Source organism: Ammospiza caudacuta, chromosome 1, assembly GCF_027887145.1.
Source record: "Ammospiza caudacuta isolate bAmmCau1 chromosome 1, bAmmCau1.pri, whole genome shotgun sequence".
NCBI lineage: Eukaryota > Metazoa > Chordata > Aves > Passeriformes > Passerellidae > Ammospiza > Ammospiza caudacuta.
Genome location: NC_080593.1, coordinates 20,233,659 through 20,259,148, shown reverse-complemented (window position 1 = coordinate 20,259,148; position 25,490 = coordinate 20,233,659). Strand labels below are relative to the sequence as shown.

The 25,490-nt window shown below is 35.2% G+C and overlaps 1 protein-coding gene across 1 annotated transcript in view; it reads left to right on the top strand.

Moving 5' to 3' along the window:
- MALRD1 (MAM and LDL receptor class A domain containing 1) overlaps nt 1-25,490 on the top strand; it is a 229,880-nt gene that overhangs the window by 118,972 nt on the left and 85,418 nt on the right. Inside the window, exon 29 of the mRNA XM_058825112.1 lies at nt 20,994-21,174. Within this exon, the coding sequence (XP_058681095.1) occupies nt 20,994-21,174 (181 nt within the window). The remainder of the gene's footprint in view (nt 1-20,993; nt 21,175-25,490) is intronic.

Here is a 25,490-nt window from a genome sequence, read left to right as displayed (position 1 = left end):
CTCCAGTCTCTTAATGCTTTTAGAATTTCTCTTCCAAGAAAAGCCACCTGAAAAGCCAAAGAAAATCTTTCCAAATCCTCTTTTTATTTTCCCCTCTTCACATATAGTACCTTTCCCTTTGATTTTTTCCATGTGAGGCTCTTTTCATATTTTGCTGACATCCTTATTGGTATTCATCAGCATACACCTCTACTGTTCTTATGGGATGACACACAAAAGAAATTACCAACATGTTCAAAGTGAGAATAAAATGCAAAAATATGACTGCATTAAATATTTTTTATATAAATGGGTACAGAGTATAATCAATTTTATTTAGAAATATTTTTTCTTCACTCAGTGTGAGACAACCAAAAAATTGCTTAAAAATAATGTCTGGTTATTAATTTGCAAGTGAAAACCCAGACATTGTAAAAAATTGGCTGTTCCTTTGCTGTTCATTAAAAAGGATTAACTGCTTGTAAAAACCTTTTTAAAATCATAATATGGTTCAGACTAGAAAGTAATTCTTATGTAGAAATTAATAATCAATGTTCTTCAGATACAGTGACCAAATATGAGTCTGTGCTTACTTGTATCTGTGCATCTCTTCTGGTTATTCAAGTATAAATCATGGTGCAATTTATTTGCCACATGTCTGTTAACTTCTCTTCTTACAATATCTCTAGTAATGTCTGGGTGAACTGCATTAAAGTTTCTGCTTTATTTCCAATGCATATATTGGCTGACTTAACTTTAAATGATAAATTATATTTTTTCCCTGAAAACAAATTACTAAAAATTATTTCTCTGGATTATTCTGGATAATATAAAAAATAATTTAAAAGCCTGAAAGATAAAAGACTTCAGTAGATTTGGTACCTAGAGATACAACTTAGGACATTACTGCCTAAAATATAAAAAACAATAGGTTCATTGGGTTGATTGCCTTTGACAGGCATCAGGAGATTTCTTTCATTAATTAGTCCAAACACCTACAAATAACAACAGACCACTTATCAAGTAACTGTATATTTATTGAGATGTTTTATACAGCTCTTTTCCCCAGAGAGGTTCAAATTTGTAAAGGAGGCAAAATGATTCCATCATTGCACCTGGGATTTTTTGCAGATCAACTTAACTTCACCTGTTATGCTGTTATAAGGACCCATAAGTCCGTATTTTAATTGGAGTTTCTATTCAGCAGTGTCTGAAGGAATATAATCTAATTAAACAACACATAGTCATGGGAAGTCATACTGGAGCTTCTCCTGCTGGTTCAAACTGCAATACCTCGATATTTCCATCCAGATTGAGTATCCCTTGATTTAAAGTAAAATTAATGTCAGTGAAATCAGATCTCTAGGTAGTGATTAGCTGAAAATAAAAAATGTTAATATGATCTAGGAAGGTAATTACCATCTCAAGTTTAAAAACTTAGCAAACTGTCTCTGGCTGAAGTCATTCCATCCATTCAAAGTTTAACTGAGAGAAGACTGTATAAGCCATGGAAAAGTGATGAACAATATAAAAATTTCTCTTCTTCCAGAATTATCACAGTGGAACAAAAATGGTAAGAAAAGGTAAAAAACCATTTTTAGAAAAATCATAGTTCATGGTATGCATCAGTGTCATTTCTTAATATATGCATTGCTTGTCCACTTTCAGGAAGTTGAAGTATGTTATCTATCATACTACTAAAGAGATATCTCAGATTATGAGATAAACAACAGCCAGAAATAAAACTAAAAGATCATAAAAGGGTACTATAGCCAAGCATGAACCTCTTTTGTTAAAGTTTGCAGCTGGAGAAAATCAATACATTTTCCCAATGGAATTTCTCTGAAGCTACTGTTGTTTTGATTTTTTTCTCTTTGTTTTGATTTTTTTTCTCTTGAAATTGTACTACATATTCTTTGAAGAAAACCATCTGTATATGGAATAATAATAATCCAGTCAAAGTGATGGGCTGTTGAACTAGCTGCAAATGTATAGTATTCTTCAAATTGACCCCTTCAACATTTATGTAAACAAAAGATATTGACAGTGCAGCTATTCAGTGCAGCTGAAATACCAACTCACCACCCATCTGAATTCAAATTCAAGGTTTTTGATAGCAGTGCAAAAGCAAACAAAATATTCCCTAAAGAGATCTAGATATAACTAATCAAAACTTTTTCCAGTGAGATTTTGAGACATTCTAGTTTTGACTGTGGCAGTTATAAGAGAATACCATCCATTGCAGGAGACATTTCAAAGTTCAGGTGCAGCATGTTCACTGTGTCTGTTTTAGTGTTGGTGGTGGGGCACCTCGTCAGCATTCAGTTTCTTTTATGAGTCAGGAGAAACTGTGCATTTTTAAACATGTTAATAGAGAGCCAAGCAAGAACTATTAGGTGAAAGGGATGATGCATTTCATTATTCTGCTGATCTAAAAATAGCTTTCTACCACCACCTAAGCTGTCCCTGCAATTAACAAAAAAAAAGAAGCAGAAGGAAATCAGCAGCAAAGGATAAATCCATTTGTTGAAAATAACTTCTGTGGTACTGATGTCAATTGCTTTTGCAAATAGACATTTTAATTTAAGAAGATAATTGAGGATCTAGTACAGTTAGGGGAAGATTCTCTTAAAGACTTGAAACAAGCCTCCAAAAACAAACATGCAGATGAATAAGGAAGGTGAAACCTGTCATTAGTAACTCCCTCTGCTGACAATAACAAGGCTAATACACACAGGATCTCATTAGGAAGTTCCAGTGGACCTTACCCAGGCATTTAATCAACTCCATCCAGTTAAAAACGAGCAAAGACACAAGGACATTCAGGAAAACAAGAAGTCCTGACCAGGTCATGGCAAGTAAAGCCAGGGCTCATTTAATCTGTGGCAGCAGCAGCCTAACCTGGCCAGGGCAGCAGGCAGCTGGAGCCAGCACCCAGCCTCCTGCATCCAGCTGCTCAGGGATGCTGCAGCACAGACCCTTTCCCTGGCTGCTGCAGCACAGATGAAAAATAATAATGTATAATAATTATACCTGGCTGCTGCAGCACAGATGAAAAATAATAATATATAATAATTATACCTGGCTGCTGCAGCACAGACCCTTTACCTGGCTGCTGCTTCTCAGCAAATCTGGGACCCCCCCAGTTGTTCCCCTGGCATTGCCATTGCTTTTAACCAGCCCAGTGTAGAGAGGAGAGAGTTGTCCTGTGGAAATGTGTGGCTTAGCAGGTGCCACAGCACAGGTAGAGATGAGTCACAGTGGATTTTCTAATTCCCTGGTTAGTTTTAATGGAGCTAAATTTTACCATCCCAGGCTGTGGGTGTGAAAATCTGCCACAGAGGTTCTGCAGATGCCAGCTGGTATGTTCTGGACATTTGTATTTGTTGGATCAAGTAGCTTAAAATCACATTTTCACAAATCAATATAATTGACCCTACTTCTATGGGAAGTCACTCAAGAATAAGGCTTAAGGAAACTGCTTATTCTACCTCACAGCATAAAATAGAATGTGTATTTCTACATTGATTCTTCTCACTGACTGCATGAAAAACAATCGATCCCTCACATTAATGCAGAAGTTAGAGACTGCATTGGGTTCAGGTAACCTCAAAGCAGATTACTTGACCTCCATAAAACTAGAGGAAAAAATTAAGTTTTCAAAGATTTGCTTGTATGCTTTACTTAAGAGTTTGCAGAAATCATGCTCCAAAAAATGTAGGCTATCTGTAGATTTAATAAACATAGATATAAGGTTTATTTTGTAGACAAAATTAAGATATTAGCAAAATTCTTTAAAGCCAATAGCAAAGAGTATATTTTCCTAGTATTTAGTTCCATATAGCTGCATAGTGGTAATGGCCTTTATTTAATGAGTATCTACAACTAGGAAAAGGACGCAGTTTTAAACTATTTACTCCCATTACTGACCTGTGAACTGTTATTAAAACTTGTAGTTGAGTCAATGAAATGTCATCTGACTAATGAGAGAGAATAACAGAATATTAGTCCCAAGAGTTCTGAAGGAAATCAGAGGAGATACAGTGAAATACAGTATTACTTGGCAAGAGTAACTTTTACGGCGTTTTTAATTCCCAGGGAAAGAAAATTTTTTATTTGTATTTTCTGAATCTCAAACAGCACTTTTTATATTTTTTAGACATTGTTTCAAACAGTGTTGTTTTAGGCCTGATTCTGATTTTGACCCAATGACACAAGAATATTTCCAAGCAAATTGAGAATGAGAGACTGATTAAATAGAAATAAATCAGTTTTCATTTAAAGCTTTATTTTTCAAAAAGAGTTTACATAGAAGGTGCAATTATGCACAATTGTAGGTGAATGCAGATACCATTCAGTGTGTTTCATTTTCCCAGATGAGCAGATTAGGAAGTTATTTCAATCTTATTGTCAGTTACTGGAAGAACATAATTCATTGTATTCCTATACTGCAACCAGATGTAAGTGTTCATTCCAAAGAGTTGATGAGAGAGAAAAACATATTTGAACATCCTTTAAAGGAAGAAATTATTCAAAAAAGAGTTAAAGAATCACCCTTGTATTTTGGCATCTTTAATGTGAAGATGAGAGGTTTATGAGAGGATTTGTAACCTACAATCATTGTTTTCCTAGAAACAGATGTAAGTGAAATTGTTCGTATGTGAATTTTTAGGATTTTTTTCTTTACATTCTTTGAGAACTTGGCTTTTTCCTCACTCAGGAGGTGAGGGTGATAAAAGGTATAGGGTTAGTGTGACTAGGGCATGTCCCTGCCATGCAGGGCAGTGCCTGGTTATAAACCAGGCAGCCTGACAGATTTAGGCAGGGAGATGCACTCAGAGTCCTTGGAGCAACTCAGCAATAGCCTGACACATCCCTCCTGGAGTCACAGACCGTGTATCCCAGAGCTAGTGCCACCCTCCTGATTTCTACCCCAGGCTGGCACCAAGTAGCATAATGTGAAATAGATAACATATGCACTTTCAGTCTCCTCCAGAGTGCACAGCTCCCCAGTGTTGTTTCACTGAACCCACTCCTCAAGTCAGAGATCTCTGGGAGTGATTTACTTTATTGATTTGTCATCTTATAATCTCATAGAGTGCTATCACATTGCTGCTTTTCAGCATATGAGACTTTGAAGTGACTCTGGGATCTTTGCTGGGCAGACATATTTTGCATTTTTCTAGCACTTTTCAGGGCACGCATTCAGCAGTGAAAGTTGTGATTTAAATGGGTCTCAGGGCAGAGTTCTTTGAAGGATCATAGAGCTGCTGTTTAATGATTTTTACTGCAGCAACAGACATCAAAATCAAATCTTTTTATAATAACTGTGAAACAGGCCTAAGACTTTGTCTGAACAATAGCCTCTGAGGTACAGCCTTGGGCTTTGAACATTTTCCACACCTTCTCTTCTAAAGAACTCAGAAATTTAATTAACCTTTTTTTTTTGAGATAATAAATAATGCAAGATGTAACCTTGTGCCTGCTGATACCTTTTACAAAGCATAAAATATTGATCAGATGTAAAATTCCAAGACAGTATCTAATTTTCCTGATCAACAGCCCCACTTGGAAAAAACTCTCCAAATTTCTTAGAAATGTTCTAAGAAAAAACCTGAACATTTCGAAGAGTTCCATTCGACCTCAGCAAAGGTGGAAGATCTTTTTTTTTTTTCTTTTTCCTTTCTCATCACTTTTTACATCCCAAAGCCTCTTTGGTCTTCCACTGAGAGAAGCGTCTTTCTTTTTTTTCAAATAAATCCTGAACTGAGCAGATGTTACATTGTGAAACTTCATCAAGATCAGATGTAGCACTAGCAGAACATTAGTCTTTTACAGTTTTTGTATTCCTTTAATGCAACTTTTATTTTTTAACTCACAGATAAGTTTTAGCGTCATGAAGATCAAGATAGTCCTTGATCTTTGGCAGGCTTGCAGTGCCAAGTTGTAGTGTGCTTAAAATTACTTTGATTAATCAATAATGGTCCTTAACACAAGAGTCTAATTTTTATCCTTGTAGATTTTTTTTTTTGGTGACCTTCAGCTTTGAATTCTCATTAGCTTCAGAAAGAAAAATCAAATGAAACCAACCAACCAAAAAAAAAAAAAACAAAACCCACAACAACAACAAAAAGAAAAACAACAACAACAAAAGCCCTAAAAACCACCCAAAACAAAACAAAAAAACAAAAAACAAAACCATAAACAAAAAAAAAAAAAAAAGGCAACAAAAAGAAACCCAAACAAACAAAAAACCTCAAAACCACCCCAAACCAGTTGTGTTTCTGTATTTGCCATAATTTATTTCACAGTTATGGGAGGATCTGATTCTGGTAATTTCCTGTGAGAGTCAGACTAGGAATTTTTAAATACACATATTTACAATTGCCATAATCTCTAAATGTATTTGTTTTTAGGTTGACCCCATACCATTAGGTAGAATTGTCTTATCATTGCACACACTAACATGCAAGAGTGTTGTAGAGAGCAGGTATTTGCAGCAGAGAGTAACAGTGTCAATGCAGGGGGAGCTTTGAGAGACACCAGTTTCTTCCCACCATCTTACTATGCAAACAAAACCTTCCACAACCCTGTAACTTCACAGTGCTTGCTGGTGAAAGGGTCGTTGCAGCTCAGAGATTAATTTCCTGCCCACTTGTGGAAATCCCATAGTCCATCCACTGCAGTTTCTCCTTTTTGTAGACTCAAATTCTTCCAATAGGTCTTTCTTTTCAGTTGTATTCCTCAGGTTTCCAGCTTCCCTCATCACTTCCCCATGTTCTCATTCTTTTGTAACTTGTTTCTGCAAGATTTACTAGGCCGTATCTGCAATTAAAAAATATCAGAGAACTCAAATAAGGAATTTTAAACTGATTTTAAAGCTGAAGAAACCACTTTAACTTGATTTTCTGTTTAAATTAATGTAGTTGCAAGAGATGACACAGTAATTCTACTAAAATCAGGAGTTACAGACTATTTGCATTAAGTCTGGAATATGTGGGTGTAACTGTGTGGTCTGCAGGGTATATTTGATTTTGCCTTCAGCAGAAGCACTACAAGTAGAAGATGAACACTAAAAATTGCATTTCTCAGCTCCCACCTACCAGATTTGTAGAAGGCCTTAATCTATGTGTGATCCTTGGTTTTTCCTTGGTTCCAGTTGTTTAGATGATATAGAAAGTTGGTGGGTTTCTTTGTTTGTGTGTTTGTTCTTAATAAATAAATCTTAATTAAAAGTACAGATATTATGGAATCAAAAAATAAGGAGATTTTTTTTAACATTTAGCTGCAATGCTGGGCTGTAAAGTGAACCAGGAATAAGTGGGTGTCATCACAATATGAGCACTTTCTTAGTAGAATCGGGGTCATGTTTTCTAAAGAGACTGAGCATGCCACAAAAACCCACAACCTACCAAACAAACAAGAAACGCGAAGCCTTTGAGACTGTATCTAACCAAACATGATGTGGATGCTTCTCAGATTTTCATACTAAATGAAAACTGTGAGCCAAACTTTTTTGCTTAATTTTCAAATTCATGCAAGAGAGAAAAAAATATTCGTATAATGGAAAGCATTCTTGTTTGTTGGATAGCAGTCATTGAATATAAATAGAATTACATATTTTAAACTTGTTTTAATTCTAACTTAAGAAAACAATTGAAAGGTGGTGAATAAAAAAGTGCAAGTAATCTTATTTTTATTTCCTTTCAAAATCCTCTCTTTTCTCTAAACCATTATATGTCACCCCACCTTTCTTATTATAACGCTAACATAAGGTTGTATACCATGGGTGCTGTTTTATTATTAATAATTTAAGTTATTATTTAGCATCCAATTTTATGAATGTCAGTTTCTCTTTCACTGCAATGAAAGAGGCAGAGGTTGTGGAAAGGTCATATGAAACCACAGTGGAAAATTAGGCTAATGCAATTGTATAACTTTATTTTATGTCCTTAACTTCTCAGTTTATTAGAAACTGTGTTTTGTGTGAAATTACAGTGGATCAGGCATTCAATCTATATTTGGCTGAATCAATAAATCAAGGCACAAATGTGAACCATCTTTCAGCTTTAAATAGTTTGCTTACACTTGTTTTCTGTACATTTATTCCATCTCATTTAGGCATCTGAATAAAGTGCTTCTTCTTTTAAGTGACAGGATGATAAAGCTACTCTGCCATTCATGCCTTTAAAGCCTTCAGCCTATATTTAGATGTTATTTGGTCTTCCCCTCAGAACCTCACTGCTGCCTTTCATGCTTTCCACTGAATAGCACACCTCTAGTATATTACTGCTTTCCAGTTTAATTTAGTTTGATCTGCATGGAAGAAAAACTTCTTTAAATCAGAATTTCCAATGTGATCCAGAAGAGGTGCTATTTAAATTTTGATACATGAGGCATCTAATTCATTTCATTGATCAGCGAACACTAGAAGACTCTTGTTATTTATGACATGGAAATATCATTAGACATGAAGGATTCTGCAGTGCACAACATTATTCTGAGCATTTTGACAGTGTGATTCAGTTCAGAATTGTGTTCAATGGGAGCTTAAAATAAGTATGTTATCAAAGAGTTTATTAGCAGTCAAAAATTATTTAAGTTGATTTTCATCTCTTTAACACTTTATCCACCAGCTCTATTCTTCAAGAGTTACTAAAAGAGTGAGAGTTCTCCTTTTTTGTCTTTTCCCAGTCTAGCTGCTTTAGGAGTATGTGGGCTATGGAAAGGAATTAGGAACTAATGAAAATCTTCTCCTGACTCACTAGCTGCACTTTAATTAATCTTAGACTTTTCCATAGTTAAAAGCGTAGTTTGTTAAAGTCAGTTTCTCTGGAATTTAATCTCTATAAAAATTGCAGTCCTCTCCTTCCAAGTTGTACCAAGATTTGTGGCACAGAGAAATTAGGTGTTTATTCAGGTTAGATCTGAGATTTTTTGACGAAAATGGTGCAGTAAGATCCTTTTAAAAACACCACGTGTCTAGAAAAGAGCAATATTAAAGAGTTTGACAAGGGAATTTTCACTGTATGTAGTTGAAAACCTGAATGGTTTTATAAATGATATCCACAAAAGATGTGGGCATATGAGAAAAAAAGGTACAGATTACAATGTGGCAGGACCAAAGTAGGAATGTCATGGTAAATGATAACAAAATTTCCTAAAGCATATAATTTATTTTTCTGAGTATGCCAATCTAACTGCTACAGATTTTATGCAGAAGATGCCATTGCTATAGAAACTTTTTACATTATCTTGAAATATGCCTTTCCAAGCTGACAGGATGAGATTGAATTTCTACTATAGAAGTGGTAGGGAAGGTACATTCTTCCACAAATCCCTTGGAGTTTTCTTTTTCTTGGGTTGCTTTGTCACTTAGTGGCTATATTTTTCTTGATTTGCCTTTTTAAATGCTGCAATACTTCCTCAGTTCACAGTAAAAGGTTTATACTCTTCTGATAATTAGCTCTGTGCTTATTTGCTTCAGGGAATAAATCCATTTAGAAAACACAGACAAAACTTATGCACTGTCTGCAAGATCTAAGGAAAAAGTGAAGAAGTGGAACCAGAGAATTGAGGTTAGCACAGCTACTGAAACTATAAACCAGAAATGGGTAATGTAATAGTTGCTGCACTGGGAAAAAAATTGAAGGAGCTCTGAGGGATTTTGATTGAAAACAAAAAATAAATTAATGGAAGAGAAAGAAGTGCCACAGAATTTCCTGTTCTACCTTATTTTTATTTATATTTGTTTTAAAAGATATTACAAATTCTGTTATATATATTGGAGTGTGGCTGACGTGTTCCCATATTTGTTTTTAGATCAATCATTTTGCCTTTTCCTGGAAAATTATGTCTGCTACCACAGGAAAGACTTAGAAAGAGATCTCTGTACTTTCTGCAGCAGGGAGATTTTTTTCCTATGTTAAGGTCACAGGACTTGCTTTTAAAATGCAATTTGTCCCAGTCTGGGTGGGACAAATTCCCATTACTTAAAGGCATAAATTCCCACAGAGCAACCACTGCTGCAATCACTTTAGTCTCTCTTTGTTTTGCTCCCCATGTCAAAGGGAATTTTAAGTATGATTTGTCTCATGGTAGAGCAAACACCTCTAAGAGGAAAGGTGGCTGCTACTTTCCCTACTGCTTCCTGTAGACTTGTAAGTCTATATAATACCTTTCAGTGAGTACTACTGGGTGCCATCAGGAATGTTGGATAAATATTTGAATTTGGAATATTTCAGTAAATTTTGCCATTTACTTAAATTTTTGGCATTGCTGCTGGCAATGCAATGCAAATACCAAGATCTCATGAATCTGTCTGCAAATTTTGTCTTGGGGTCTTGTACATCCCTACCATGCTATGTATATTTATATATTTCTAACTTCATTTTTCTTTCAACATACCTGGTGGTGGCCATTGGATAGAAAAGTATTTTATTACAGGACTATCTGTCAGTTATAAGAGCTCTCAATTTTTAGGGAATATATTTCATAACTGCAGATTAAAAAATTAAATCAAATATCTGGTTCCTTGGCATTCTCTGAGATAAGTAGTTGTATCCATTAGATGTTATAGAGACAGGACTTAAACATTTCTCTTAAAAATGTCTCATTTATCCAGGATCAAGACAGTGAAGCTTAAAATACTTAATTGAGTTTTGACTATATAAAGGACTTACTATTTTTTTCAGCCTCAGTGTTTTGGGTCCCCTGAGGCTGTCCAGTTAATCTAATATCCCAGAGGATCTGTTCTATGTTTCTACAAGCCCAAAAACTACAATTGAATTGAAAACATTGCAATAGAATACAAATAGGCTGTATAGTAGATGCCACAAAGAAAGAAATACAGTTATATCCCAGAGAACATCCCACTGCATCAAAGTAGGAATGACACCTGATTGACATTAACCACTCTCTCATACATCTGAAAAAGCATATGATGCACTTTGATGATTAATAGGGAATATTCATGCCAATCCTTTTCCTGCAGATTTATTGCTTTGAAGAAGTGACAGATTAAATATTTAGTAAAACCTTATAGGTTTTTATGTCAGAGTACAAGAATTAAAAATTAATATTGTCAGTCTTAAAATTATTACTAATCTTTTAATGATATTGTCCTATATGAAAGAACCTTACTTTTCCTAACTAAATTTTGTTTACATCAGAGATATGTACTTCTTTTTCCTTTATTTTATCAAATTTTATTTTTTTTCTCTAACCAGAATTTCTGTAAATATATGTTTTCCTCCTTCTTCCACTCAGTGTTGTTTAGAGATTCAAAATTATTAGAGGTGAATTGCCAAATTGAAAAATTGACTAAACAAACAAAATCTCTGGGAGGTTCCAGACACTTTGCTCAGGTGAATTGGGTTTGCCTTGGGGCTTTTATTTTACACGGCTGCTATAGTGATAATTCTTTAATACTTCATGCACAAATCTTCACATTTTGAAGAGTGGAGAGGTCTTTCACACAGGTTGATTCCATAATTCCCACTTTGTGGAACTGATCATGTAAACACTGTGACTCAGTGAATAGAATGTTTCTGACCTTAGCGAGCGCCTGTCAAAGTGTCAGAGCAGAAAAGTTGTCCTGCCAGCCCAGCTTGTGTCCTGCCTGCCCACTGTGTCACTCAAACTGTGCCTTGATTCATGACATGTGAAAGGAAAGGTCCTCCACCATCCTTTTTCTCCCAAAGGTGTCCTGGACCAGCTCTCCCTGGCAGTGTCTGGTCTGCTCTGCAGAGCTGAGGTGTGAGTTTTAGCCAGTCCCAGTTTGACTGTGCCTGGCTGTAAGCACAACCTTCCAGACACGCAGGGGGCTGTGCCCTGCCATCCTCCTCCTGCCATGGATGCCACCCCTGGTTCTAGAGTTATTAGGGGTATGCACCTCCTACTCAGACACCTGTATTCCTTCTCTCAGTCCTTATCCAAACTGATAAAGAAAAAAATGATGGAAAAATAAAAAAGGAAAAAAAAGGAAAAAAAGAGAAGGTGAGTTAAAGATGCATAAAAAGCACTGAAATTTAGAAAGTGACTTTTGCCTCCCATCTTTTAGTATGGTATTCAAAGTGTTCCCTATAGGAGGAAAAACATGACAGATTTGAGGTTTCCTCATGTCTGCAAAATACTTTTTCATGATCTTGATTCATAAACTGTTTTGTTACATCTATTACTCTGTATGCTCTGCATTTGTGCATAGAAGTAAGGGGGTTACATTTTTAATCCAAGGAATCTATCATTGCACAGCATTTAGCCCCCTGGCCCTGTTTGGCACTATGGAGGGTTGTAATAGTTGTCCAGAATCTTAGAAATTTTGTAACTGTGATTATTTCTCAAGCTTGAAGGCTTTGCTTTTCCACAAAATTTCAGTTGTCTCAACTCTGAGATGTGGACATTGCAAAGAGATCTGTAAAATGTGATTAAAACAAAGGTGTAACAGGGTTTGAGACAAAACAGAACTAAGTTGCTTGAAATGCTAATGGTCTTACAAAGTGGCTTTGATGCTTACTATTACTTAGCCTTAGCAACAGAACTGAGAGAAAAAAAAATCTAATCCAAGCAATCAAAATTATATCCCTTAAGCTGCCTAAAACCCAAAATGAAACAAAGGTGGATTATGACAGGAAATTAAGAAGAAATATATGCACTTGAGGAGAAAGAAGGGCTGGGAGGGCTAGGAAATGAGAAGAGGATGAAGTAGAACAAAGTACCTAATGAATCCTCTTTTACAGAGAGTTGTTTTATTTCTCTCTTCTAATTGGTAAGGATAACATATGAAATTAAGATTATTTTTTAAGAGCCTAAGCACATAAAAGTATATTTGATGGAAATACTACCATGGGAATGTAAAGGGATGTAAATGTCAGAAAAGTTTGCTTGGCTTTAAATGAAAGCTGGCTATAATGATATCTATTAGATTTAATAGTTGTGACAGGATGAATCAAAGTTACAAGAAAGTGAAATACACAGACTAATTTAAGGAAAAACAAAAAATTATTCTTGCCTTCCCATTATAGATTTCCAAAATAAGTGGGTTTAAAGTGTAACTTTATCCTTTTTTGACGAGCAATTTAATTGTCATTCCTTGCAATGTGTACTTGCTTGCAACTAACTGCTTTGTCCAGGTGAATTACCAATCACTTTTTATCAAAGCATCTTTTAAATTGTCTTCTCTCAACTCAGCAATTTGAGCAATTAAAAAGGAAGAGTCTTACTATTTCAGAATTCTACCTCTAGAAATATTGCAAATGCTGGCACCCATGGCAGGGTGAGGTGCTGATGCCTTTTGGTGCTCTGGAGGAATTTGCTGAGATTCGAGATTTCCAAACAAAACAGGTGCATTTTTAAAAAAGGAATTTTATCTGTGGTACACTTATTTATCTAGCTATTTCATTGGAATGCATGGGGGTTTTTTGCTGAAATGTGTAGTCCTTTATTATAGTGATGGTAATTTAGGAAATGAAAATTGGGGAAAAGATATTTCAGAGAATGAAAATCATCTTAAAACTTTACACAAAGGAGGAAATTAAAGGGTTGGCTGGATGGGTTTTGTCATTAACTCTTATTATGAAAACCTACTGAGACTAATACACACAGACTAATAAAAGGCTTGAAAGCTGAAATATCACTGTTTCATCTTTGAATGCTGTTTTCCTTCTTTCTATAAGGCATTGTGAAAATTCAATTTTTGGTGTGATTTTTGTTAAGTTGTCCTTAAAAGTGGAGCCAAATTTTCATGCATGCTGATGTACATAGGTAGCATAGGTATATGTTGCCTGGATAAAATAATTTCTCCAACCTGTCATTTGATCAGCTACATGTTTCCTCTTCAAGTGATTTTATTGAAGACAGAGACATGCTAAATAGATTGCCTGGTTCCTACCACAATATAACACTGAAAATTTTGGATTTTTAATGAATTCTTTTCATTCCTGAGCATCAAGAAATCTCATTTAAGTCACTGGAGCTTGAGTAAGCTCATCAGTATCAGATTCCTACAGTAAAGATCATCCTGTTGCAGACTTGTCCTTAACTTGTCCCTGCCTTTTGGAAACATTACTTTGTAGATTCTTGCCTGCTTTTCTGATGCTATTTCTTTATTTCTGCTACCTCAATTTGCTGAAAAATTCAGAATCCCATAGCGAGCATCTGGCAGCATCCTTCAGTTTAGTGATGGAAGATAAATTTTGAGTTTAAAATCTCTTCCTACATTGAAATAATTTGCTTGTCTCAGAGCTATTCTAGGAAGACTCAATAATTTTGGAATTATGTGTTTAATGCAGAGCTTCAACGTTCAGATAATTAGCAGCAATTTTCTAAATGTAATGGCAATACTAACCACAAGAATTATTTAATAGGAGCAACCCATTTTCAAAACATTAGCTGAGGGCAGAGTAATAAATAACTACTACTGTGCCCAGATTTTCCTATATTATTAAAAACAACATGAACAAATGTTTTGTTTGGTTTGTTTGCATATCAACCTTGCCCATAAAATGCCAAGTATGTGCCTTTCTCCAAAATAAGGTACCTGGGTTATTTGAGCCAGTGCTGTTTAAGGGAGGTGTTTGTATGGAATTGTTGTCAGATTGGTGACTGACAGGTGTGCCAGAGGACACTGTGCTCACCCATAACTCCCATCTGCAGGGCCTTGGTGGCTGCTCTCATTTTTCTTTGTGTCACTGTGAAGGAAAGCTAGAAGAGAGACAAGAAGAAACAGGAAAAAAAGAAAATAGGGAAGAGGATCAGAAGGAAAATGTTAGCTTGAATTATAAGTCTTGGATGAACAAATATAGACTTCAGTGCATTTTTTTGACTCATTTAAATAAGTTTGATAATTTGATACTGCTGACCATTTAGCTCGTGTAGAGCTTTTGTTTGCTTGAATGAAATATAAGATCAAACTCTATATGGTTAATTTACTGTTTTCAAGAAGAACAGTGTTTTAAAAATTTTTAAGAGAAAATCAGTGAGAAACTGAAAAAAATAGAATCTTTCATACTGTTAGTATGACATCAGATGAAGGAGACACAATCATATTTTCCTTTTTTTTAAAGAGATTTTGCTATACAGCATCAGTTTTCAGTTTTATTGTATTTTAATGCACTTTTTTCAAGCTACTTATGAGAGAATAAAGCTTAGGAAGTGGAATCTTTAAATTAGGCAAGCATTCTGTGTGCAGAGGTAGCATCAGCTTAAATCTATAAGGAAGGTTCTTAGAACCTTCTCCAAGGTTCTAAGAACCTAAGAGGACTCCCTCTCAAGCAATGAAACTGAAATAAGTATAAAGATGATTTTAGAAGTGTCAGCAAAGATATTAATTGTTCTGTGACCTGGGGAAATACAAATACATGGACAAGGTCTTTAAATTATGGACAAATAAGGAGATGTGTGACTTTTCTTCCTACTACCTCCTGTTCCTTGATGTGCGTGTAGCACTCAGGATTGCTCTCCACTCCTTGCTGAGAAAAGGAAGAAGCAGGGAAGAAATGCAGCTCATCATGGAGTACTTAATTTTTAAACTATTTGGTCAGCCATGAAAAGACTTTAATAATGTTATCACACCAAGGAAAATAAAACTGCATTAAAACCAGGTTTATTAATTAACTTCATTTGCACACCATGAAAATACATTTCATCCTAAACAAAGGATAAATGCCTGAAATACTCTTGTAAAACAGAGGGATAACAGTGTGTCCAAAACCAGAGAAAAGAGCAGTGACAGTTAAAGTCACATTATGCTCATTCTATACCATTTTTCTGTGCTTTGGATAACATATATCATGTTTAAAAGATTCTGGATAATCAAAGCTTTTCAGTAAGACACTGTTTTCAAAGTAAACTCAAAGCAGATATGTTTTTCCTAATTTTTTATAGAAGTAGGTAAAAAGTGTTTCACTTCTCTTAAAAGTCTGAAAGGTGATGTAGAAAGGGGAGTCTTTTGATACAGTTAATCTGGAAAGTATTTTTAAGGTATTAATAACAAACATTTTTTTTATGAATCATTTGAAAATATTCTGTCTCTGATTAAAAAGCCCTCAAGTATATTTGGTTTGAAGAGTCCAGGAATATTTAAGAAATGTTTTCATTGCCTCCATCCATTTGGTAAGCTCCGCTTCATTTCCTGTTTCTCTGCTGAAATAAATATCTGATGGGAATGAACCAGGAAAATATTTTGAACCCAGCTTGGAATATGAATAGAAGGAGAGGTGCAGATCAAGAACAAAATCTGTGTTTCATTTCTGTTCCATTGCAGATGCAACTAGGAAGGTTCCCTCATAGAAAAATCTTTATAATTGCATCTGGAATATTTACTGTATTGCTCAGAAAGAAAGCGTATTCACAGGAAGTTTCTTTGCAACATCTTGTAATGGAAAATCACATACTCCTTGTGCATGCTTTGGAGTCAGTTCCTAATATTGTTCTGAATCTGTTAGAAATGTAGCCTTGAGACTAATGGTCGTCTCTGATGGATAGAAAAAATATTAAACTCAGCTACAAAATAAAAGGAATTCTAAGACAAAAATAAATCCTTCCTCTCCTTTATTCTTACTATCCCCAGGTGAATAAAGGAGGATATTGAGCCAAGTAAGTTGTACCTTCCCCCCTGAAGTGCTCAAAAGAGAGGCTATAAACACTTTAGATTGTCCTTCAAATGAAGACAAGCATGAGAAAGATTCTGAAATGCAATGGAATGAAATCATTAAAAAATAATTCCCCTCAGACCATCAGAAAGCAGATAAAATTCCTCTGAATATGAATATTAATTTTCCAATAGGGCTGGGCATACAGACCTGCAGATCTAATCAGGTTTTGGCCTTCTTAGAAGTAATTCTGCCATTTTCAGAGTGTTTATTACTCAGCATAATGTGCCATAATGGAAGTCTAGGACCCACTGCTGCAAATCAATGCCCTTTACTGTCAAGTTTTCCTTAATGATGGCTCCTCACCTGAGCCTGACCTTTCACTATGTTCAACCCACAGAGGGCACTGATGTGCAATTAATAATAACTTTCCAGAGCCTTAAATGAAAACACCATCTGTTTTTAGCAGTCTTAGTGTGTATTTTTGGGAAGTGACAATTTTTTTACTTTATCTGGAAATAACATTGAACTCTTAGAATTTCCCAGGTTGAGTTTAGGGAATTAAAAAGTGCAGAATTACAAAATAGGTTGTAAAGATTATGTTCTGGGGTAATTTCTGGAGCTTTTTTGTAGTAGTATTGCCTGGCAATAGTCTGCACTACTAAATAGTAAACCATATACTGGGAAGCAGTAAGTCTAAAGCAGAAATACTCATGCAAATCTAGGATGTGTTCCATTGCATCCTGTGGTCCAGTCATCCTGTAAAATTTATAGTATGACCAACAAATAATTCTCTTTAACCATTTCTGTCTGCATGAAGCCTGCATGCAGCTGAACTCTTGAGCAGTAGCAGGAAAATGCAATTCCTGCCCTGACGTACAGGCAGCAGAGCCAGCCACAGATCTGAGCCACTTTTTGTCAGCCAGTTGGAGCACAGAGAGCAGCTGGGCCTTTTGTCACCAACCAGCCCAGGCTGTAGAGAAATCTACACTCAATATGAGTAGGCCTCAGCAAAAGAATAACCTCTTAAAAACAGAAAAAATGTGACATTGTGACCTCCAGCCTCCTCTACACTAAGAATATTTCTACTTGTCATATAACTCTTTCACATATTTCTCCTTTACATTAATATATGTGTACAAGAGTGAAAGAGATTGAAGGATTTCTGGATGCAATGGGCAGGTCAAAGCACAGGATAATTTTTCTATCCAACTCAGGCCATATTTGTGTTTGTTTTAGAAGCAAACACATTCCAAAGATGAAAGAAAATGCCAAAGCACAGGACAGATTAAAAGGTTGGAGAATGCAGAAAACAAAATAATAATTCATGAAATGGAATCTGCAAAGCTGCAAAGTGATGATCCTGTCATGCCAAGCATGTACCCAGAAATGTATATCTCACAGGCCTGAGCCAAGCCAGCTTCACTCCCTGGGCCTGGGGAGAGGAGGAGAGCCAAGTTTTCTGCTTCTCTCTTCCTTTCGCACCTCCCCTCAGATGTTTGACGCAGAAAATGTGCAGGGCTTTTGACTTTGAAGGGACTTTGCACTCTGCATTAGAACAGCCTTCATACAGTTATTCAGGGGGTGAGGATGCTTTTCATTTTGGTATGTAGAGCTGTAGCTAAGCAAGTGAAAAATCAGCCTGTCATGCTTTATGAAGTTCTACTGTGATGTAGGAACTCCTTTTGTCTGTGGAACCTAGACAAGAAGAGAGATGTCTCTTCTGCATTTTATTTGTGTACTCCTATTCAGTAGCTTGTGAAGTGCAAGGAGGCTGCCATAAAGTTTCCATCCAGAAAAATTCTTCTTAACAAAAAATATTTCAGTGTCTCTCTGTATAAAAATGCCCCAGTGCCTATAATAGCGTAAAGATTTGGTACGTTATGGCTATGATACCATATACAAATTGATTGCTACAACATTTTTATGCAGTTATTTCTAAAGAAATATGTGATCCCCATGACTTGTTCCTTGTAGCATCCTTTACTAAAAATCAATGTGGTAAACACAATGTTAGTCTGAACAGAATGTCATGTAATTAAATATAATGTGAAATCAATAAAAATCTAGCTAGTAGCAGATATGAGGCTCATACTCTGGATAACTGTGTAACATTTCACGCCTCCAGATTTATATAAATACTTACGTCTGTGTATCTTAAAAAGATTCTGCTATCTCCATACATTCAATCTTAGATACATCTAATTTTGTATAGATTTGGAGTTTAATAGTCAGAGAGAAAAAAGTTTTGAATTTTTCTATCATGCTCAAATGCATGAATGTAAGGCAAGTCCCTTATAATTCAGCATTACTTTAATCTACTTCTTTTTAAGTTTCCTAAATTCACCACTAATACTGAGCTAATTTTTTCAAATTAATCAGTGATTTATTATGAAAAATATTAATGAAAATTATTTGTATTCCAAACAATTGTAAAGTGCAGACAGAAGAGAGTCCATATACAACAAATGGATAAAATGTTTAAAACTGCATCTTTTCTAAGGTTTGGGGCTGTATTCTATGTTGGAGAATACAGCAGGCCAAATGTAACTCATCATAACCATCCATTTTATTCATGTCATGAATAGGTGAAAGGTGTTAACAGACTGAACAAACTACCCCAATAATAAGAAATACTCTCCTGGAGGCTGTTCAAAAATATCAGAATCAATGGAATAGGTAGAGCTGAGCTATTGAAATAAGTTATTTATGAACAGAAATAATAGGAATAAGTTTAAAATAGACAAGAAGTTGGATTTGAAAATCATCATGGGTCCCCCTCAACCTGAGATGATCTGTGGTGCTTTGCCTGTTAAAAGAATGGACTGCTGATGTGATGGCACATAGAGTTAGGAGTCTCACTGGGAGGAATTCATTAAGAACATCATTAACAATTGTCATCAACTCTGGAATTAGTGGTGCAAAGCACTCCTAAGGTCTTGTTATATTATTTTCACTTTAATGGACTGTGTCATTGGCTTTAAACAAATGAGACATAACTGATGAAGCAATGCCTAAACTTGCATCTGTAGGTGCTTGTGTGCTCAGATATCATGACTTAGAAAGGGCTGCTATCACCACGGGTCAAACATCATTAGTTATGTGCAGAAATAGAGGTATTCAGCTGGATATCTATGGCTTTACATGAAATTGTGGAAATTCATCCCTCTTTTTTTCTTTCCTGTTTAGCGTTTTAAAGTAAAGTTGCCATTGTTTTCAAAAGTTCCTCTACTGTTCATTATGATTTTCAAGAACAGCCTTGTCAAGTAGCACTTCAAGTGCCTCTATGCTTTTTTAGGTCTAAGGATCTCCTTCTAAAAGATATCAACAATTCTGTGAGTTCCCTGATTCACAAACGAATGTAATATTTGTGTGCATGCTTGTCTGCACTTTCTTATTCAGAATACAATATCTACAGCACCAAGATTCATTTTCTCATCATAAATATGCATAAGACATTAACATAAATCTGATCTAACAGGTTCACCATGGATAAAGAAATGTAATTAATTTTCTTCCCTGTCTATTTTACTGCTGTCTCTATTTTCCTTAGATTTTGCTTGTTCATGTAAAACAGTCTTAGAACCTTTGTTATGCATTATATTTAGCTGCTTGATGCATCTCACGGTGTTTTTCTTAACCCCAGCTGGAGTCCTAATGGCTTTTGCTAAGAAAAGCGTAGAAAAAAAATTCTTATTTACACTTTGGATGGTTATTCAGACAGTCACAAAGAAGAATAGATTTAGACATATACAAAACTTATGCAAATATTTCCTATTGATGTCATCGTATATATGCATCAATCCTTTATGGCAAGGAAAATTGGTGCATCTGCACTAACGCTACTATTATAAAATTAAACATGTTTGCTGCTGACTTGCCAGATAGGTAGTATGATAAGAGGTCTAAAGAAAAGCTTTAAAATACATTTGTGCACTGGTGAGTCAGAGTATTCTTATTTATCTTCAAATAAGCTATTCTAAATCTATGGTCATCACATATTTGTTTGTTTTTCCTCCCCTTTGTCACCATTGTCACAACTTTTGAAAGATAGATGGATACAATTTAAAATGGTACAGTAGCCTTGCATCCAGTAATATATTCTAAAAACAAAAACCAGTTCTGTATAAAGTTAAATACAACTGTAACAAAACAGATTGTTTTGCAGTTCAATCACACACAAAGTAATTTCTCTACTGAGATTTTACTTGCTACTGATGGTCGTTATTTGCACAGTACTCATCTAATTTCACTACCTTTCCTATTATCCTAGCAAAGAATCTGTTTGCTGATTTCCAACACAACTGCATGGGTGTCTTCAAGTCTTCTTCTTGTTTTGTTTGGTTTGAGTTTTTTCCCCAAAACTTGCATTTGATAATCCATATGTATGTGTATCTTACTATATATAATTTATTCAAATTTCAGACTGATGATGGTATTGTGAAAATATGGAGTGAATCAGGAACTCATAGTGATGAGTGGAAGCAAATCAAGTTACACTTGGGGAAGCTGAGGAATTTTGAAATCATCTTTGAAGGCGTTCGTACGGGAGACCTGGGAGGAGGAGCAGCAATAGATGACATAGAGTTCCACAACTGCACCACAAGTAAGTTCAAGAGGAAAATTCCTAGAAGGATGCTACATGAGATGTAGGAACTTCTTGTTAATCTTTAAATACATCATAATTGTTATCATCATAATTTTACTGCTCATATAATCAGTTATGAGTAAATTGTTTCTGGTCTTCTAACTTTAATACTCTTTTCTGCACATACATTCATGCAGTGTTCCCACACTGAATTATGGCAGATAAATCCAAGAAATTACTAAGATTTTGTTTCCTTTATTTATTTTGTTTTGAGTAATTTTCACTTTCCTTCTTTAATCTCTTGGTAAGTTATTGAGTCTGTGATGTTATATATAACAATTTTGTATAAATTGTGTCATATTATATTATATGAAACCTGTGGCCTCTGTGTTTATAATAAAGTCTCTTGCCATAAGAATAAGTGAAGACTACAAACGAACCTTTATCCATATTATTTTTCCCAGTTCAGTTTTGTGTTAAGGTCAACAAAATAAAACCTTTGATTCCTTCACTAAACATTCTATTTAATTTGTATCTCTGTGGACATAGGCTAAAATAAGAACAGTTTGCCCTTATTAAAAACAACAAAAGCAACAGCAACAACTGCAACAACAACAACCACCAAAAAAAACACTCACCTACCAAAAAATCCCCAACAGACCCCCAAACAAACAGTAACCAAAGAAACCCCTAAAACCAACATAAATACTGAGTATATAGATCATGGGTTCTGTTAGGAAAGTATGTGGTTTTTATCTTGTAGGAAACAGTGTGACACAACATAAGTGATTTTGTTAAACAAGGTGCTGATGCCACATATCAACACTGTATGAGTTTTGTGGTAGTTGTTTGAGCAAGCCTTAATCTCCTGCCATAGACTGGATACCCATCATCAACTGAAGTATGAAAAATGAACTTCTTGTTCTAGTTTAATCTAAAAAATGAATGGTTTGCATCCAGAAATTGTTGTATAATTCAAAGAATGGAAATGTGATACAGTCTGGAACATTCTTCAGGAATGCACTTTAATAAAACTCTAAGGCAGATGTACTCTTAAAAGCTCTACAAAGCACACTAGCATTACTGAGCCCCTTGTCTTTTTTCCAAGTGTTTAATTGTCCTCATTGCTGTGCATGTGATTGTTCTCCAAAAAACAAAGGTAGATAGGTAAGCATGCCCTGGTAGGAGATGGTAAGTCAATATCTATCATCTTGAATGACAAAGGAATGTTGGTCTCTGTTGCAATTTGTTGTCAGTTGTGTTCACATGTATTAATTCATACCAGTGGGGTCTAGTTAAACCACATTTCTGGGATTCTGTTCTGTTTTGGAGCTACAACAAATTAGACACTTCATTTCACAGTCAGATTCATGAAGACATTCAGCAAATGAAAATAGTAAAGTTTGTTTTCTTAAGGAAGAGGTAATATCTCTGTTAAATTCATAAAGATGGCATAAAAAATCTCTCAATATAGTGTAAAAATATTTTTTCTTACTCTTATGTCCACATGTTATATAACAACCTGAAAAATGACATCATATAAGCATAAAGGGAAATATTGCAGAGTTGTCACTGCAAGGAAGGAAGTTGTTTCAATAAGGATTTGGAAAGCTGTCAGGTGAAGGATCCTTAATCTCTTAAGATGTTAAGATTGCTGAAATTTACATTGGTTTTAGTCTATGACCCCACAAATCTGAATTTTAACAGTTTTATAACAAGTCTTGCATTAAAATACCTTTGCAGTGAAACAGTTCAGGAAGTAACTTGGTTTATTACTTTATAGCAGCTATTTGTTTTACAGCACTGCTTCAGGAAGAAGCTCTGTTGGGGAAGCAGTTGCACCAAGTGCTCCAACTGCTTTCCCCTACAGCTTCAGCACAGTCATATTCCTGTGTATTTTGCAGAAAATTATGGTTTATGAAGACAGATGGTTCAGAGGAGGCTTTTCTCATAGAATTTTGATATGTACAATTTAAGCATAGTTTGCAATAAAAAATTTTTAAAGATTGATTTAGGAAAGTTGGAGACCCAAGATGCTGATCCTTTACAGAGTTATAACTTGCATGGTCATAGCTTTTGCACTCTAATAGGGTACAATCTTTATACACTCAGGAATCATTTCCTTACAGCATCTCTGTTTGTGTATGATAGGTACAGCAGGGTTATCACTAAAGTTTAGGATTATGAATCCTGTGGGAATGTGTTTAGGCTTATGGCTTTGCTTCCCAGCAGGATCAGAGGGTTATCATTTGCTCTCTTTTCAGCTGTATCTGTGCGCATCTGTGAACATGCATGCCTGTAAAATAAGCAAAACAAACCAAACCAAAAAGAATCAACCCCACCACACCTCACTCCACCTCTACGCCTGATTTTCTTAGCTGTATGAGGACACTTAGTCTCAAACCAACATTAAAAGGGAATCATTTAGTGCCTTTCACATCAGCTCTGCACTCTGCACATGATGTTTTGCCTTCTACTCCACAAGTTGATACCTGCTTGCTTAATTTTCCCAAGGCTTTTGGAATGCTGACCTGCCTGTTGGCATGATGGCATGAAGGTGCCTGGTCTGACCTTTCTCATTCTTGTGGTTATTGATTCTTTACCTGTGTAGAACAAACAAGCAAAATACGTTTGGCCAGTTTCTCAAAAATAATATTTCCCACCTGACCCAAGCCTGGGGCATTCAGGATAGAGAAAGCATGTCATGTACAGATTGTACTTTTTGCAGTGCAGAGTTCACAGTTTTATTGTGTCTGTTGCAAAAAAGCTAAAAGTCAGCAAACACAATCTTACTGTGGCCAAACTCAAAAAGAAGAGAAGCATACAAAGCAAATAGGGAACAAGGGTTTCTGATCAACAAAATGACTTGATTTACAGCATTTACTCATGCTCTGTGTTTGGAGCTGTAGAATTGCTGGGCTAGACATATGACAGGGGTCCTTTAGGGCAGCTGAAGCCACATTTTTATTTTCCACTTGGTCTGATTTTGTTAAACTAAAATCTTACATATTTTGGGTATTCTGGATGTGTTAATTACATAAACAGTGGAATATACCATGCATAGAAATAACTAGGAGATTGAAAATAATTAAAACTTGAAAACAGGTTTAAAATAGAATAGAGTTGAAATGAGAATGCCTTAAATTGCATGGGGAAAAAATTCTAATATTTAGCTGCTTCTCAGCAGACAGCATTTTGTGGTGAAAACCAGAGTAAAGGCAATTCTGGAGCTTTCTAATATTTTGGGATAGCTTCCTCCTCACAGACTGTCCTTTTGGAAGCTGCTGAGTGATATTCCTGGAACACGGTTTACAGTCAGCGCAACAAAATAATTGCTTCTTTGCCAAAATTATGTACTCAAGTTGAGACAGTGAAAAAGAAAGAGAGAGGCAGTCCATGTGATATTTTACATGTGAATATTAGATCTGTTTTCTGCAGTATGGTAGTATTCAGTTATACCATTGTTTAATATATCTAAATACTTATTTTATTTTACATGTATTTTCATTCAGCTTGCTTCCATACAGTATGTTATAAGCTGTATACATCATAAGGGTATCTGCACTGAGGTGCATTCTTTGCTTTTCACTTACATAGCTGTGATTTACATAGCTCATTTTAAATGAGGATTTTCAACGATTACAGAGAATCTTTTCACTATTTCCTTTTAAAAATTAATTTGTCAACAGCTTCTTCATCAGTAGAATACTACAAATTACTTTATTATGATCTGAGCTTCAGAAGCCTTTTCCTTCAAGGCTCATTTTCATCATGTCTCACTAATTTCTATGGAAGTGGAGGACAAGAAGCTGTGGGTTTATTTGAAATATGAGTGCTAGGATATATTGTCAAGAATAGAATGGAAAAAAAGATATAAAAGAGTTGGTTTTGAGAGGGCAAGGATGTTGTGGTAACAAAAATAGGTTAAATTCCAAATCTCATACATTTTACCTTACAGATTAAATTTAAAAATATCAAAAATAGTGAAATTACATCACAGATAGAAAAAAGTTATTCTTAAATTAGCTGATGTACTGTTTTGCTTTGTTTTTTTTTCACTTACTTGTACAATATTTCTTTATACAACTTTATTGAGACTATGTGACCTGAATGGACTTTACTGTCATCATTTCTTGTGCTTTTTAATAATTGACTTTGACCATGCATGAGGTTATTTGCAGGCTGGAAAAAAGTGTCTCCATTTTTGCATCAATAAAAGATAAAATATTTATGATGGTCATGCAGAATAATCCCTAATGATAAATTTATTTTTTACACTTATGACGTTTAACTTCATGATAATGCAGTCTGCTATCATTAAGGAGCACTTCAAG